Source organism: Patella vulgata, chromosome 6 (genome assembly GCF_932274485.2).
Source record: "Patella vulgata chromosome 6, xgPatVulg1.2, whole genome shotgun sequence".
Classification (NCBI taxonomy): Eukaryota; Metazoa; Mollusca; class Gastropoda; family Patellidae; genus Patella; species Patella vulgata.
The window spans coordinates 53,569,538-53,586,559 of NC_065884.2; the positions used below are offsets into that span (position 1 = coordinate 53,569,538).

Consider the following 17,022-nt stretch of genomic DNA (forward strand, 5'->3'; position numbering starts at 1 on the left):
GTATTGATTACCGAAACGTATCACAAATACTTTTTTTTATTTTCTAAAATTATTGGGGGGGCAAACAGAGGGCAGACCAGATTTATGGGGGGGCATTCTTTGCCCCCCCTTGGCGCGGCCACTGAGCTTGTGGATCCTAAAGAGGTCACAATTTTTATCCCATTTTGTTGAAACTTGAAATGTAAGTTTATAACCCAAAGATCTCGGTTTCTTTTGATATTCGCTCATATCGGACCGTAACTTCCTGAATTATGGCCCCTGATTGTACGAAAATGGCAGCCGTTCGTTCTCAAATAGCGTAAAAATATGGTATATGAAGGTTGTGGACCCTATAGAGATCACAATTTTTATCTGATTTTGTTGAAACTTGAAATATAAGTTTATAATCCAAAGATCTTGGTTCCTTTCGATATTCGCGCATATCGGATTGTAACTTCCTGAATTATGGCCCCTGATTGTACGAAAAATCACGTTTTTAGCTTGTGGACCCCATAATTTTTATCCGATTTAAAAAAAACGTATTATTATATCACCGTTACAAGCTAAGGACGGCTGAGTTCGAATTTCGTGACAATCGGCCCTAAACTGACAGACAAAATGGCCGCCCTTCGTTCTCAAATAGCGTAAAAATATGGTATATCAAAGTTGTGGACCCTATAGAGGTCACAATTTTAATCCGATTTTGTTGAAACTTGAAATGTAAGTTTATATTTATAACCTAAAGATCTCGGTTCCTAGCCTCCTTTGCCTCTTGTCATATTACAGCCATTTCATATCTCATTCTCTTCATTTTAAAAAGTACCATATCAATCAAAGTAGGTATGTGGACGTATATTGCAGTGTTAGTGAGCTCTCAATTAAGTATTATAGTGAGAACTGTCAGATCTTTATCTAATTTTACCTAATGCCCCTTTAGTATAATGTAAGAGTCTAAAAAATTTATGTTTATTTTAGTAATGTTGGATTCTCTATTACAGGAACTGAAGGTCGACCTATTCAACTTCTGGCTAACTTTTTCCAACTTCAGATGACACCAAAGTTTGTAGCTTTGTATCAATATCAAGTTGATTTTAACCCAACTGTTGACAGTCGTAAATTAAAGGCTGCATTGCTGTTCACTCATGAAGAACTTTTAGGCACAGTTAAAGCCTTTGATGGAGGAATTCTATATCTACCCAGAAAATTACAAGAAAAGGTAATAGGGATAATGTTGATTTAAGGTACTAGATATTGTTGATGGAATGATGGATATGAATAAATTATTTGGAATTATCTCCAAGATAAACTTATTGCTAATGTTTTGAAACATTTATTGAATTGCTATTATTCAGTTTTAAAGCCTGCAATCAGATGTCAAAAAGTTTTAAAATTTGGAACATTTTTGATTATAGCCTTTTTATACATCCGCCAGTAGCGGATGCCTCTTACTCCGAGAAAAAATACCATTCCTGGGTGACCTTGATATTGAAAGGGGTCTCAAGTCCATGAAAATGACCGCAGAGAAAAGGGTCTGTGACATGAGTGGAGAGGCTAGAGTTTCCTGTACTAAGACATGTGAGCCATGCACCGTTATACACAGGCCAATTATATTCGACAAAAAAGCAAATGCCATGATTTGTTCTTTTATTGATTTATCATCCCCTGGAAGCCATTGCAGAACTACTGTCCAATCAGAATTTTCGATCTGGATCGAAACATCTCTTTAGCGCAAAATGCTAATAACTCCACAGCCAAGTTCAGTAAAGGGTTGCCTGAAAATATTTTTTTCATGATGTGAGTTCCTTCTCTGGTTATCATAATTTTGTTTGGCTACGGTATTGCCCATTGTATAATTATTACATCTGAGCGATTCAGTTCAGTTACATCACCCTATCATTTTGTGATCATTTTGTAGGTGACAACAGTATACAGTAAGAGAAATTTTGATGATACAAAGATACAGATTACTATCACGTTAACTAATGAATTACCTCCATCTAGTCCACAATTTCTACAGGTTGTTAATATCATATTCAGGAGGTCAGTTTTATTATACATTTATATATTGGACTACCAATTACTAATTACTTTGTAGTATAAACTCCATTATATTAGCAGTTCAAGATTTCTCAAAATATCTGTTAAAATTAATTTTAGTTTGAAAATCTGATGCTTATTTGTGTACAAATAACCCAATACATTTAAAGCGAAATATTATTGAGCTGTGTTGAAATGAATGCTAGCTTTGTGCAATGTGATTATATAAATCATTAAGTAGTATTCAGTTGTACAAGTGGCTTGATAATAACAACCTTACCACTGTTGTCTTCATGAAAGAAGATAAACTTGGCTGTCCAGGCACTTGTGACTTATATAGCATGAATCATTTTCAGAGTTGCCTTGGCATATATTTACATTCAAAATTGTTCCTCCAATGAACATTTAACAGGTTCTTATTGACAATTTCAGACTTCTATCTGCCATTGAGATGAAAGAAATTGGACGTCATTACTTTAATCCTAAGTTAGCAATTGACATTCCACAACACAAGTAAGTACATGATTGTTTAGGATTGATTGTAGATTGTGTGCATTACATTATTATCTTGCGCCAAACGAAGTTAGGGAGGGATATTGAAATGGGATCTGTCCGTCTGTCTGTCCCTCAGGGGCATAAAAAAATTTTTGAATCCACTATCCCAGGGCTAGTAGTCTACTGTCAGGCACTAGCCCGGCATTAATATATACTAGTCCATAGTTTGACAAGGTACAAGATTTAATCTTCAATATTTGGGCATATGTTTTGTTGCCTGCCAACCTATCGTTTTTAATAAAGATCGTAGACTTGATTGCCAAATAATTAAGGATGTATACGGCTACACGGTTAACCGGTCACGCTTCGGTTGCACTGGTGAAACGGTTAGAAAAAACAACAATGTTTTCTTTCACTAAAGACCATATGTAAATACTTCATATAGCACATGTCATTTATAATATATCACGGTAAATTAACGTGCTTTAATTCCCGCTCGAAGATTTGTATACGTTACGTTATTATTAGCACTTACTGTAAAGCACGAGATAGCCTCGACTGATTGACAAATTAATTGTTTTACCGTATTTATTTACCTGGTCACTCTATAATAAAGAGTCTCAAAATGAAACAAATCAGTTCGATGTGCTGATATAATATTAAAATAGACAGGATAGTAAAATTGTTTACATTATCACTCGAGTGCCATGCTGTGTGCCGATAGGGTCAAAGTTGATGACACACGGGTCACTGGAACCATTCATCATGGCGTGTGTGTAATGAACACGTGTAGTAAATTATTTGGAAATACCCGACATGTTAAATAATCATAATTATCTTGTATTAAAAAATACAAAGGTAAGATTTCAAATATTTATGTCAGAACTAATCTAATATAAAGTATAAGTGAGTCTTTTGTTTTTAAATCAACCTGATTTCAACTGGTTTATACATGACCTTATACATGACCTGTCAAAGCGTGCAAGATGGAGAAATGAAATGTCAATTATGAATGAATAAAAGGGAATTGAAGGGGGACACTAAATACTACAGAAAATCTATTGTTATGATTGAGTTTTCCTTGGAATATGAGGAATAAATGTGGGATATTTTACAGTTTATTTATCTATATCGTCACTAGTTTTAGTCACAAACCAATGAAAGGGCACTAGCCCAGGACTAGTACGGCTAAATAGATCACTAGCCCGTAAGTTATTTTTGGTAGCCCCCGGGCGTCGGGCTAGTGGATTTTTACAACCCTGCTGTCCATTCCGATTTCGTTTTCGGAGCATATCTCATAAACTGTTTAAGATATCTTTCTGAAACGCTGTACACACATCAGCCTTTTAACAGTAGTTCTGCCTTTTGCTTTTTAGGAATTTCTGGGATTTATATTTTTTGTGTCTCCATGGAAACAAATTTGACTTAGTTAGGGTGGAAATGTGGTTGTATATAGCCATCGCCCCCATCCATCTGTCCGTCCGTTGTCCACAATTTCTTGTGAACACTCTACAGACTACATTTGATAATTATCATCTGATTGTTATATGTCCACATGGAAATGTGGTCGAATATTGCCGTCACCCCTGTCCGTCCGGCCATCCGTCCGTCCATCCGTCCGTCTGTCTGTCGCTCCGTCAGTCGCCCACAATTTCTTGTGAACTTTCTACAGACTACATTTATCATCTGATTGTTTTGAAATTGATATATGTTGTTTGCATTAGTGAGATGAAGAAGCCTATTTAATTTCACAAACTTCATTTAATTTCTTCTGGAGTTATGGCCCTTGTTTCATTTTTTTGCACCTTGTGAACGCTCTAACCACAAAAGTCATTATCCGATCTGTATGAAATTTATATGCATCATTTCAATTAGTAAAACAAAGAAGCCTATTGAAATTCAGCAATTTCCACTTATTACATGTAGAATTATGGCCCTTGTTTCACTTTGTTGAATCTTGTGAACGCTCTAATGACAACAGTTATCATTGGATCTGTTTGAAATTGATACCCAAACAACGAAAATTATAATGTCATCTGTATGAAATTGTCTATTAAATTCCCCTAATTACCTACAAAAGAATAAATATGCATCATTTCAATTAGTAAAACAATAAAGCCTATTGAATTTCAGCAATTTCCACTTATTACATGTAGAATTATGGCCCTTGTTTCACTTTGTTGAATCTTGTGAACGCTCTAATGACAACAGTTATCATTGGATCTGTTTGAAATTGATATGCCACTGTGGGCGTATGTTTCATTGCCTGGCAACCTATCTTTAGAACCTTGTGAACACCCAAACAACGAAAATTATAATGTCATCTGTATGAAATTGTCTATTAAATTCCCCTAATTACCTACAAAAGAATAAATATGTGACAACCCTTGTCGACAGCTCGGACGATTTAGCTGCTGTGAGCGTATGTTTCATTGTCTGGCGACCTATCTTTTTAAAATTGATATATGTTGTTTAATTTAGTGAGATTTAGAATCCTATTTAATTTCAATAATTTTCATTCATTTCTTCTGGAGTTATGGCCCTTGTTTCACTTTGTTGCACCTTGTGTACACTCTAATGCCAATCTGCATGAAATTTGTATTAATCATTTGAATTAGTAAAACAAAGAAGCATATTGAATTTCATCAATTTCCGTTAATTACGTCAAGAGTTATTGCCCTTGTTTCACTTTGAAGAATTTAGATGAACTTCGTGAACGCTCTAACGACAAAAGTTATTATCCAATCTGTATGACATTTATATGCATCATTTAAATGAGCAAAACAAAAGGCCCATTGAATAGCAGCAATTTCTGTCAATTACTCCTAGAGTTATGGCCCTTGTTTCACTTTTTTCAACCTTGACAAAAGTTATCATATGATCTGTATGAAATTTATATGCGTTATTTAAATATGTGAAACAAAGAGGTTTATAGAATTTCAGCAATTTCCAGTTATAACTTCTAGAATTATGGCCCTTGTTTCGCTTTGTTGAACCTTGTGAATGCTCTAACAATATAAATTATCATCTGATCTGTATGAGATTTATATGCATCATTTAAATTAGTGAAACGAAGAGACCTATTGAATTTCAGCAATTTTCGTTAATTACTTCTAGAATTTAGGCCCTTGTTTCAGTTTGTAGACCCTTTTATTGTCGGGGCTCATGGTGGATACGACTCTGGCTTGCCAACCATTGAGGTTTGGTGTTACATGTAGATCCCTGCATTGGTGAGAAAGTCAGTGATGTAGGACGGAAGGCCTGACAAGGACAGCTGTCTAATCGTTCGGATGGGACAAAAAAAACCCAGAGGTCTCGTGCACGTAAAAGATCCCTTGACAGTTGGAATTCGATATAGGAATAGGCCGTAGTGCCGCTGTCCAGGGCGTATGCCCATTTTCATTAGCCCAGTTTGAGCAGAACAGTAGTACGTTAAACCCCATTTTATTTCATTTTCATTTCATTTCCTTTTATTGTGAACCCTCAAACAATGGAAATTATACTCTGATCTGTATGAAACTGTCTTGTAAATACCCCCCATTACCTACAAAAGAATAAATATGCAAATAACCCTTGTCGACAGCTAGGACGTTTTAACAGCTGTGGGCATATGTTTCGTTGCCTGGCAGCCTATCTTTGTCAAGGTGTAAGTCAGATAGCAACCTATTTCCATGGTTGTTATTTGAAATAAAACTTGCGGCACTCTGCCCCTGGAAAGTGGTTGTTGTCTACTACTAATAGTATACTACATGACTATGACTCTTTGATAATAATGAAATGATGTAATATTTTACAGATTAAGTGTGATGCCAGGTTTTGCCACCAGTATCTTGCAGTATGAAAATGATATATTGTTAGGGGCTGACATTGCACATAAAATTCTGAGAACAGATTCCGTCTTAGATATTATGTATACTATATATGATGATCAAAGAGGACACGGAAGTTTTTATGACAGAGCCTTTAAAGCTTTAGTAGGTTCCATTGTACTCACCAGGTAAATAATTGATCTTTTCTTTATACTTTTATCATAATAAGCAATTTGATAGAGATGGGTATTTTATAACAGAAAAGAGTCAGTGTGGCACAGTAAGTAAGACATTGACTCGCTAACCTGGAGGCCCCTCAAGGAAATTGGATTTTCTGGCAAGACAGAGGGCATGGCAAAGGACAATGTATAGTTTTTCAGAGGATCCCGTGTACATATTGGCATGCATGTAAAAGAACCCTTGACAATTGAAATTTAAAATAAGAGTAAGTTGTAGTGCCACAGTCCAGGCAAAATATCCCTCATAGCACATAGATGTATGGCATATGCCTAGTCAGTACAGAACAGTGGGACGTTAAATCGAATTTCATTTAAACATGCATTATGCAAGAGCAAAATTGGCCTATTGCAGGTCTTTCTTTTGGCCTGAAATGTTATATGCACTATTAATTAGACATTTATAAATATGAAAAGACCATAATCAACTCTTGATGCCATCTTATGTCTCTGATTTTCATTGGATTAACCGCAAAAATGGATAATCGAGACTTTGTTAATTATTGTGACAGTGGTAACAATGACAACCGAGGCTACAATGATTTTAAAATAAGGTTTTCTCAGCTTAGAGTGAAGCAATTTGACTGAAATTCTCAGCATATTCCCTTTACATTATCTAGGTTTTTTTTATAAGGCCACATTGAAATGCCGTTGCCCCTGTCCGTCAGTTCAGCTAGGGGCCAAAGTTATTATCTGATTGACTTTAAATTTATACACAGTGTTTAAGGTCACGAGACAAAGTAGCCTATTGATTTCCGATAATTATTGCCAGAGTTATTGCCCTTGATTATTTTGAAAAATCTTGTGGATGCTCTAGACGCTAAAGTTGATATCCGATTGACTTTAAATTCATACGCAGTGGTTCAGATCATTACCCTTGATATAAAATGTTTTATATACTAAATGTTAGTGTAGGACAGAACTATTAGAAGCCAAACAAATTCTAATGATTTCTGTTAATGAGTTATTACTGAGAATCAGATTTTAGCATCTTGTAATTGTTTTCATTACTGGCAAAAGAAAAAAATATGCGACAACCCTTGTTGATGGGCTCGGACAAATTAGCTGCTATGGGCATATGTTTTGTTGCCTGGCAACCTATCTTAACTATTATAGTAAGAGCTGCCAGATCTTTCTTTAATCTTCCATAATGTATCTTTGATTATCAACAGAAATGTAGCATTAAGTTTTATTAAGATTTCAGAAAAACTTTTAAGTAATACATACCGTGTCCTATGATATTGATATTGAAGAATCCAAATATATATGTATTCATAATTAATTATAATATATGATAATCATACAGATTTCTTTAATTAGTTTCTTACTGATTGGGTTGTAGTCTGGGAACCATGTTTTCTTCAATTTGAGATACAGAACTTTGTGTATCTATATTTTACAGATACAACAACAAAACCTACCGAGTTGATGACATTGATTGGGAAAAACGTCCTAGTCACAAATTCAAACTACACAATGGTGACGAGATCTCGTATGTAGACTATTATAAAAAGGTAAGTTTTAAACCCTTAATCAGAAATTAAATGTTTAGAAGCCCAGTACATTCCCAACAATTTCATGCTTATTTTCATACCCAGATAAATATTTTGTAATGTTTTCCAGGCTAAATTGATGATATAAATATTGTAAAATGACATTTGCTATATCTAGACTAATATTTCAATTTGAAAATTTTTCATTTACCGATTTTCAAAGCTGTAATAAGCAATTTGATTTGTCAATGCTTTGGAACACGCTAACTTTGATTCTAACTGTTTGAATGAGAATTTTTATACATCCGATTTTTATTCGATTTTGAAGAAACTTGAAATATAGACTTATATCCCAAAGATCTTGGTTACTTTCGATGTTGGCATGTTTCGGACTGTAACTTCATGGATTATGACCTCTCATTGTTCGAAAAATCATGAACTTGAAATGTATGTTTATTACGCAAAGATCTTGGTTCCTTTCGATATTTGCGCATATCGGATCATAACTTCCTGAGTTGTGGCCCCTGATTACATCCCTCTTGAAGTCACAATTATTATCCCATTCAAAAAAACACTCAAATATATCACTGTAATGTCGTTGAGTTAGAATTTCGTGAAAATCTGACCAAAACTGCCAGATAAAATGGCTGCACCTCATACGCAAATAGTGTAAAAATATGGTCTATCAAGGTTGTGGAACCTCCAAGGGGTCACAATTTTGATCCAATTTTGATGAAACTTGAAATACATATTTATAAGCCAAAGATCTTGTTTCCTTTTGATATTCGTGCATATCGGATCGTAAATTCCTGAAGTGTGGCCCTTGATTGTACAAAAAGAAACACGTTTTTAGCTTGTGGTCCCTCTAGAGGTCACAATTTTTATCGGATTTAAAAAAAAACGTTTATATATATCACCCTAACACATCAATGAAGGTTGAGTTAGAATTTTTTAAAAATCTGACCCTAACTGCAGGACAAAATAGCCACTCCTTGTGAGAGAGAGAGAAATGGGGTCTAACGTCCACTCGACATAAACTAGGTCTTTTCGGGACTAACACATGGTTCTTGTACACAAATACTGTAAAAGTATGTCAAACCAAGGTTGTGGACACTACAAGTCCCAATTTTTATCCGACTTTGATGAACTTGAAATGTATGATTATAATCCAAAGATCTTGGTTGCTTTTGATATTGGCGCATATCAGACCATAACATCCTGGATTATGGCCGCTGATTGTAATCATGTGTTTAGATTGTGGACCCTCTAGAGATCACAATTTTTATCTGATTTTAAATAAATGTTATAATGTATCACTGTTACACCCTAATGACGGTTGAGTTCGAATTTATTGAAAACTGGACCGAAACTACCTGGCAAAATGGCTGCTCCTATAAGCAGATAGTGTAAAAAAAGTATGTAAGGCCTAAAGAAAAACCTGCAATAGGCAGATTTAACTCTTGAATAATGCATCTTTAATTTTAATCTGATTGTATTTTTCAAATTTGTATTAACAGAATTGAATGTATTTATTTATGTAGAATTATGAGAAGACCGTCACCGATATGGAACAACCATTACTTGTATCTAAACCTAAAAAGAAAGACATCCGTAGAGGACAGACAGAAAATATTTATCTACTTCCTGAGTTATGTACATTAACAGGTAGGATAATTCAGATTAATAATTTTAGCGTCAAACTATCCACACTTCTTGTCTACACAATAGGGACTACAGTTTTCATTGGATATTTCTGAACCTTTCAGGTAACTGATATTATGCCAGCAAGGATCCCTATTTCTTTTTGTCAAAATCGGATTAATATTTTTCAGAGTTATGTCCCTGTGACTATTCAATTATTGGAGCGCTCCAATAATTGAATAGTCACAGGGAAATAACTCTGTGGTTAAGTGAGTAAGACGCTGGCCTGGAGGTCGCATGTTTGATCCTTGCAATTGTCAGTGGCACAGGACGGAGGACCTGACAAGGACAGCTGTCTATTTGTTTGGATGGGACGAAAAACCCAGGTCCTATGTATACATTGGCATGAATTTAAAAGATCCCTTGGCAGATTGAATTTGATATAAGAGTAGACCATAGGGTCACTTCCCGGGCAAAATTTCCCTCATTGCACACTGTATGGCGTATGCTTGTTTTTCATTAGCCCAGTTGGAGGAGAACAGTAGGATGTAAACCCCATTTCATTGTTAAGATATGTGTATTTAAGGACGTTGAGTAGTCTTAAGATACTAACTTTTCAACACCAATCTTATTAGGACTTTGCACACTTGTTTCATGTGTAAAATAACCCAGAGGACACAGTCTGACCGTTTGTTTTGTCATAATGGAGATACAAGCACAAAGAAAAAACCCAACTATTTATAGCAAACGAGAAGATTTCCCCAACATACAAGTAGATCAGTTCTTGAATAAATTATGACATCGTACACAACATTCACGTCATCCGCAGTAAACAATCGTGTCCGCCTCCAGCAGCAGTTTCAGAAGGAATTCCATCTAAGAGGCGATTATCCAGGTCTACCATCTATCGCGACTGGAACATAGCTGAATTTCATTTTTTGATGGTCAAAGACTACCATTTTTGAATGTATAAAATGATTTTGAGAGAGGCAGAGAAGTGCACTGAAGTAATTATTTACTTTTGCATCTGTATTGTTGTGTTTTAAAACTTGTTGTGAACGTATTCAAAGAATTAACCCAAAATGTGTTGTTCCAAATTTCTGATCAGCGATTTGATATTGAATGAATGTGAAAGAAATTAGGGCTAAATACTCAAGATCATATGATACCTGGTTTTCAGTTTAATCACTTGTATGATTTGATGACAAAAAGTTTCATTAGTAAATGGCCAAGGTTCATAAGTCAATTATATCCGGCTAACAGTGTTGTACTGTCAAGCTTTCTAAAATATTTAATTGTTTCATTAAAGGCTTGTCAGATGATGTGAGAGCAGATTTTCAGGTGATGAAAGATGTAGCTACACACACTCGTATTGCTCCTGAAGGCCGATGTAAAAGACTCATTGATTTTATCAATATCATGAACAGGTAATGTTTTAAAACTAATAAACAGTAATCGCCACACCCAGAAGACTGTTTCCTAATTTGCTGTTAAGCCAGTATCCAGGTGCTTTCAGACCCCAAATGTGTCTTTGTAAGGACAGAAATTGACCGTTCTTGTAAAGGTTAAAGCTCCTGATTTCCTTCTTTTTTATACGGCCACATTGTTTAAGGTCATGAGACAAAGAAGCCTATTGATTTTCAACAATTTCCGATCACTTTGATTCGAAGAATATTGTGGATGCTCTAGAGGGTAAAGTTGATATCTGATTGACTTTAAATTCATACACCGTGTTTAAGGTCATGATACAAAGAAGACTATTGATTTTCAAAGATTAACGATGATTACTGCCTTTGATCACTTTGAAAAATTTTGTGGACACTACAGAGGCGAAAGTTAATATCTGATTGAATTTAAATTTATACACAGTGTTTAAGATCATAAGACGAAGAAGAGTATCTTTCATGGCAACCGCTTGTTCACGTTTCCTGTTCAATCTACAAACTTTATATTTTGTGTGCGCGTCAGTAGTGTCTTATCTAGTAGTACTGCCAGAGTTATGGCCCTTGATCACTTTGAAACATCTATAGAGGCTAGAATTAATATCTAATTGACTTTGAATTGATACACAGTGTTTAAAGTCATGAGACGAAGAAACCTAGTACAGAAAAGAAATTCAAGGCAATCTGACCTTTTTTTTCGATTATATGAAAACCTTGATCCTTTATTTCTCCAAGGGCAGATAAGTTAGAAAATTTCTAATGACATCGTCCAAGTCGAATCAGACAGATCTACTTAAATTCCAAATTTCATGAGAAACTCACCACCCATTCTTCGGGGGTTAGGTCAAAGTTTCAGAAAGATCCTGTGGTTAGATTCTGAGAAATCCGATCTGCAGGAAACACAAATAAAAAATAATGATAATCTTAACAGAAACGATAAGCTTTCATATGAAAGCTTAATACGAATAATATTAACAAAAACAATAGTGTGAAACCCTAATTAAATGTACATTTATTTTCTCGGGGATGGTGATAATGTTGCTTTAAAGATGACCAGCTAGTCTTACTACTTGTACTAAAAATGTCGTTAAAATAGAGTTTTGTAATTCTGTTTGCTGTTTCAGAAATCCAAAAGTTCAGTCAGAAATGGATGGCTGGGGATTAAAATTTGAACCTAGATTACTCAAATTAAATGGACGGATTTTACCTCAAGAACTTATCAAACAGTTGCCAGATGTTCAAGTAAGTCATTCACTTCACTCTACTTTGAAACAGTCTATTTAAAAGACAATATTGATTTCAGTCATTATCACATATGTGGTAGAACTGGTTAAACACGTTCCAAATGTTATTTTAACACAGAGATCATTGCTACGATAGGTGTGTTGTGAAGCTTTCAAGAAAGGGAAGTGACAAACGCAAAAGGAAAACACAAGTTATCCTTCTATATAACTGACTGAAGTGATGAGTGATAACAGATATACAGGCGAATTTCTGCTCACTAATAATTCTTTCGAAGACCAAAAGTTGTTATGTGAGGCTGTGAGAGATATCTGATAATTCAAAAAAGTAACTGAATTTCACTAAATACGAGAAAACGAGAAAAATAGAAATACTTTGTACATTCCCTTGTTGTTATTCATTCTATACTTAATAAAAACATGGTAATGCACTTGAAAGCTTTATAACGCATCTATTGTAGCAATGATCTCTGTGGTAAAATTATATTTGGAATGTTTTTAACCAGCTCTATCACATATGTGATGATGACTGACACCAATATTGTCCTTTTAAAAAAAAGGCCATATAGAAAAACTATTCTGGTTCTCAGACAGTTCTTTCAAAAATTTGATGCATGAAGAAGGTTTTTTATTCATTTATTATTTTGCCAAAGGATGGATGAGCTATTTGACTCCTGACAAAGATCACATTTCAAGGTTTTACATTGATCTTGTCATCTGTTGTACAACTTCACTAATTTTACTAATTCGCTTGATACATTGCTAAAATTTACTTTGGCTAGTGCTCGTTAAGCTGAATAGAAGTTATATTTATAGCACAGCTTTTTTGAGATAATAGTTTTAAACGCTGAGGACATCAGGCCTTTTATTGCCAATCTCTGTCACTCTGTAGTGACGTCATGCTTTATTAGCTTTTAATACAAATATAATAAGTATTGTGTAATCCACTCAATATCTCAGCTATTTAATTGTCTACATCAAATTTGCTTTTTATACGCCCACATTTCAATGTGGGCGTATTTTGTCGTCGTCCCCGTTCGTCCGAGTCTAAAGTTAATATCCAATTGACTTTAAATTTATGAGACGAAGAAGCCTATTGAGTTTCAGCGATTTCCGATAATTACTGCCAGAGTTATGGCCCTTGATCACTTTGAAACATCTTGTGGACGCTCTGGAGACTAAAGTTAATACCCGATTGACTTTAAATTTCTACACAGTGTTTAAGGTCATGAGACGAAGAATCCTATTGATTTTCAGTGATTTCCGATAATTACTGCCAAAGTTTTGGCCCTTGATCACTTTGAAAAATCTTGTGGGCGCTCTAGAGGACGAAGTTAATATCCAATTTACGTTAAATTTATACATAGTGTTGAAGGTCATGAGACAAAGAATCCTATTGATTTTCAGCAATTTCCGATAATTACTGCCAGAGTTATGGCCCTTGGTCACTTCAAAATGTCTTGTGGATGCTCTAGATGACTTTAAATTTATACATAGTGTTTATTTATTTATTTATTTATTTATTTATTTATTCTTCAAGTAAAGGTTACAACATGACAATAAATTAATGTATTATAATAAGAACTAGTGTCGCATTACACGACTGGGAAAGTGACAACAATAAATACAGATATGTATATGAAAATAAGAACTATGTGCTACATTGTAATGTGGGATGCCATATGAGACAAGCATAGAGAAATATGATAGCTATGGCGTCATGAAGAGACCTTTACTTAGGATAGCCCATAAAGCCTGACGTATATAACATCCGTTGCTTATTTCCAATGGGGTCCAAAGTTGCCATGGTCGCGTCAGGTCATCATTGGGAGGCAAAATTTAATAAACATGCCATCACAGCATTGTATCACAAATAATAAAATATATTTATGTCTACATGTTATACATCAACCAATTTTATTAATAGTAGATTATCAAACTTGTAGTATCACAGATTAACATTGTATTAACAATAAATACTTCTTGGCTGCAGCTTTAAAGCTGTAAAGTGAATCTAAAGACTTAATATCATTCGGTAAATCGTTCCAGACACTTATGGCGGTATAATAAAATGATGTGAGCTGATCTCTACCCGAGCATTTTGGAACCGCAAAATTGAATAAACTAGATCTTGTGCCATATTGATGAGTATCTCTAACACATTTGAATTTTGATTTAAGGTATGATGGACAATTATTATGAAAAATCTTATGTACGTGATTGAGTTTTAACTGTTTAACTCGGTTTTCAACATTAAGTATATTCAAATCAGAATATGAAACATGATCTCTACGTCCTAGCCCATTCACAAATCTAAGAACCTTATTTTGAACAACTTGTAATTTATTTTTAAGTGATTGATTCACACCAGAATACCAGGCTGAGCAGGCATAGTCAAAGTGGCACAGAATAAGTGCAGAACAAAGTAAATTTTTGGTTTTTTTGCTAAGGCATTTATTATAGCGAAACAGAAATTTTAATCTTGAATTTGCTTTCTTAATAATGCTGTTAACAGTGTCCTCACCAGACAAATATTTATCAAAACGTAGACCCAAATATTTAAGGTTATCTGTTGCTTTTACGGTATGGTTATTGCAGGTTATTGTAAACTCTTTAATACTTCTTAGTTTACGTTTAGGCCCGAAGAGAATACACTCGGTTTTACTGAGATGGAGCGACAGTTTATTATCGATGAGCCATTCTGAACAGGAATCAAGAGCACAGCCAAGTGTTTGTGAAACAACTTCAGGATTCTGATCGGAAAATAATATTGTACTGTCATCTGCGTATAAAATAAGTTTACATTTTGAGGGGATACTGATAACCATATCGTTTAGATAGCACAGAAATAATAACGGTCCCAGGATACTACCCTGGGGCACGCCACAGGTTATGGAAGCAGGTTCGGATAACGTATCACCAATTTCACCAGTTTAAAGTTGCAATTTCATATTTTTACGTTATATTTTTAAAATTTATCAAAATAAAGCCTTAAAATAGATGGTATCTATAAACAGTCCTACCTTGTTAAAGAATAATCCTATTAATCCTATAATTCACTATTGCCAGTTGAGAAATTGGCAAAAATATCATTTTCCTCTTCAAATTCAAACGTTTGAAGATCGCTACTCCGTGGTGGAGAATAGAAAACAAGGGAGGTAAATGTGCTATTATTTCCGGTGTAAATGAGTTTTAAGTGTGAGAATGACACCTATGATCGTATAATAGTGAGTTGACAACCTGTTGAGCAAAAGACATAGAAATAATTATGTTTTGACTTTCTTAGAAAATATGAAATTGTAACTTTAAGGTCATGAGATGCAGAAGCCTATTGACTTTCAGCGATTCGAATAATTACTGCCAGAGTTATGGCCCTTGATCACTTCAAAAAATCTTGCGGACGCTCTAGAGGCTAAAGTTAATAATATCCAATGTATATGCAGATTGAGGTCATGAGACGAAGAATTCTATTGATTTTCAACGATTTCCGATAATTACTGCCAAAGTTATGGCCCTTGATTACTGAAAAATCTGATTGACTTCAGATTGATACACAGAGTTTAAGGTCTTGATACAAAGAAGTATATCGATTTTCAATGAATTTTGATAACTTGAACAGCTAAATCCATGATATTAAATGTTTCGTATACTAAAGGTTAGCATGGGGCAGAACTTTATAAAAACCAAACAAATACTAAGGATTTTCTGAATTACTTAATGAGTTGTTAATCTTAACCAGATTTTAGTGTATTATAAATGTTTCATTACTGAAAAAAAGTAAAAATATATGACAACTCTTGTTGACTGCCTGGACGATTTAGCTGCTGTGGGCGTATGTTTCGTTGCCTGGCAACCAATCTTTATAAATGTTTCTATGCTGCACAAGCATTGATGTTAGAATTTACTGTTAATAAATGTTTCAACACTAACATCAATTAATAAAAGTAATTATTGAATTAATGTAATTAAAATTTATTAATTTAGTTGTCATATCGTCAAGATGAATGTGATTGGTCAAGGGATATGAGAGGAAAGAAATTAAAAAATACTGTTGATTTGAATAACTGGATTGTGATGTCAACAAGGAGGGATAGTGGTGCTGCTCAGGACTTAGTGCAGACATTAAATCGTGTTGGTGGTCCAATGGGAATGAGGATTCAATCACCCAGAATGTGAGTTGCCATTTCTCTAAAGTCAAATAGTTGATGGTAATCCAGAAATTTATGGAAGAGTTGGGGATTTGAACAAGGAAAATAGTTCAAGTGTGTGTAGTACTATTCGATCTTTAAGCTTCACGTTGCCTTCAATTCCATGACAAAAATTATAACTACAGTTCAGGTTCTTTTTCTGTGTTTTATTGTAAAAAATACTCTTGGCGTTAGTTACAAATCTTCCGCATTCTCAAAAAAGTATATGGCTGATATGAAAGTCGGTGTGATTTCTGCCGAATACTATCCCCCACTCTCTTTTATAGTGCCCACACTCCAATATGGTTTACGTCATAAACTGACCACAGTCCTAAATTACAAATATGGAATAGACATACCCCATACCTTGCACTCTGCACATCAATAAATTTCGAAGAACCCACCCCCCCTCCAATTTTTATTTGGGTTTGCAACATCATAGATGATCCGATTTCATTTGGC

The 17,022-nt window shown here is 34.6% G+C and overlaps 1 protein-coding gene across 2 annotated transcripts in view; it reads left to right on the forward strand.

Annotated features, from left to right (window-relative positions):
* LOC126824883 (piwi-like protein 1) overlaps nucleotides 1-17,022 on the forward strand; it is a 38,555-nt gene that overhangs the window by 9,502 nt on the left and 12,031 nt on the right. For both annotated transcript variants that reach the window (XM_050554303.2, XM_050554304.2), the window contains exons 4-12: nucleotides 978-1,195; nucleotides 1,895-2,019; nucleotides 2,449-2,529; nucleotides 6,308-6,508; nucleotides 7,959-8,070; nucleotides 9,591-9,714; nucleotides 11,000-11,117; nucleotides 12,257-12,374; nucleotides 16,358-16,545. In XM_050554303.2, coding sequence (XP_050410260.1) covers nucleotides 978-1,195; nucleotides 1,895-2,019; nucleotides 2,449-2,529; nucleotides 6,308-6,508; nucleotides 7,959-8,070; nucleotides 9,591-9,714; nucleotides 11,000-11,117; nucleotides 12,257-12,374; nucleotides 16,358-16,545 — 1,285 coding nt within the window. The remainder of the gene's footprint in view (nucleotides 1-977; nucleotides 1,196-1,894; nucleotides 2,020-2,448; nucleotides 2,530-6,307; nucleotides 6,509-7,958; nucleotides 8,071-9,590; nucleotides 9,715-10,999; nucleotides 11,118-12,256; nucleotides 12,375-16,357; nucleotides 16,546-17,022) is intronic.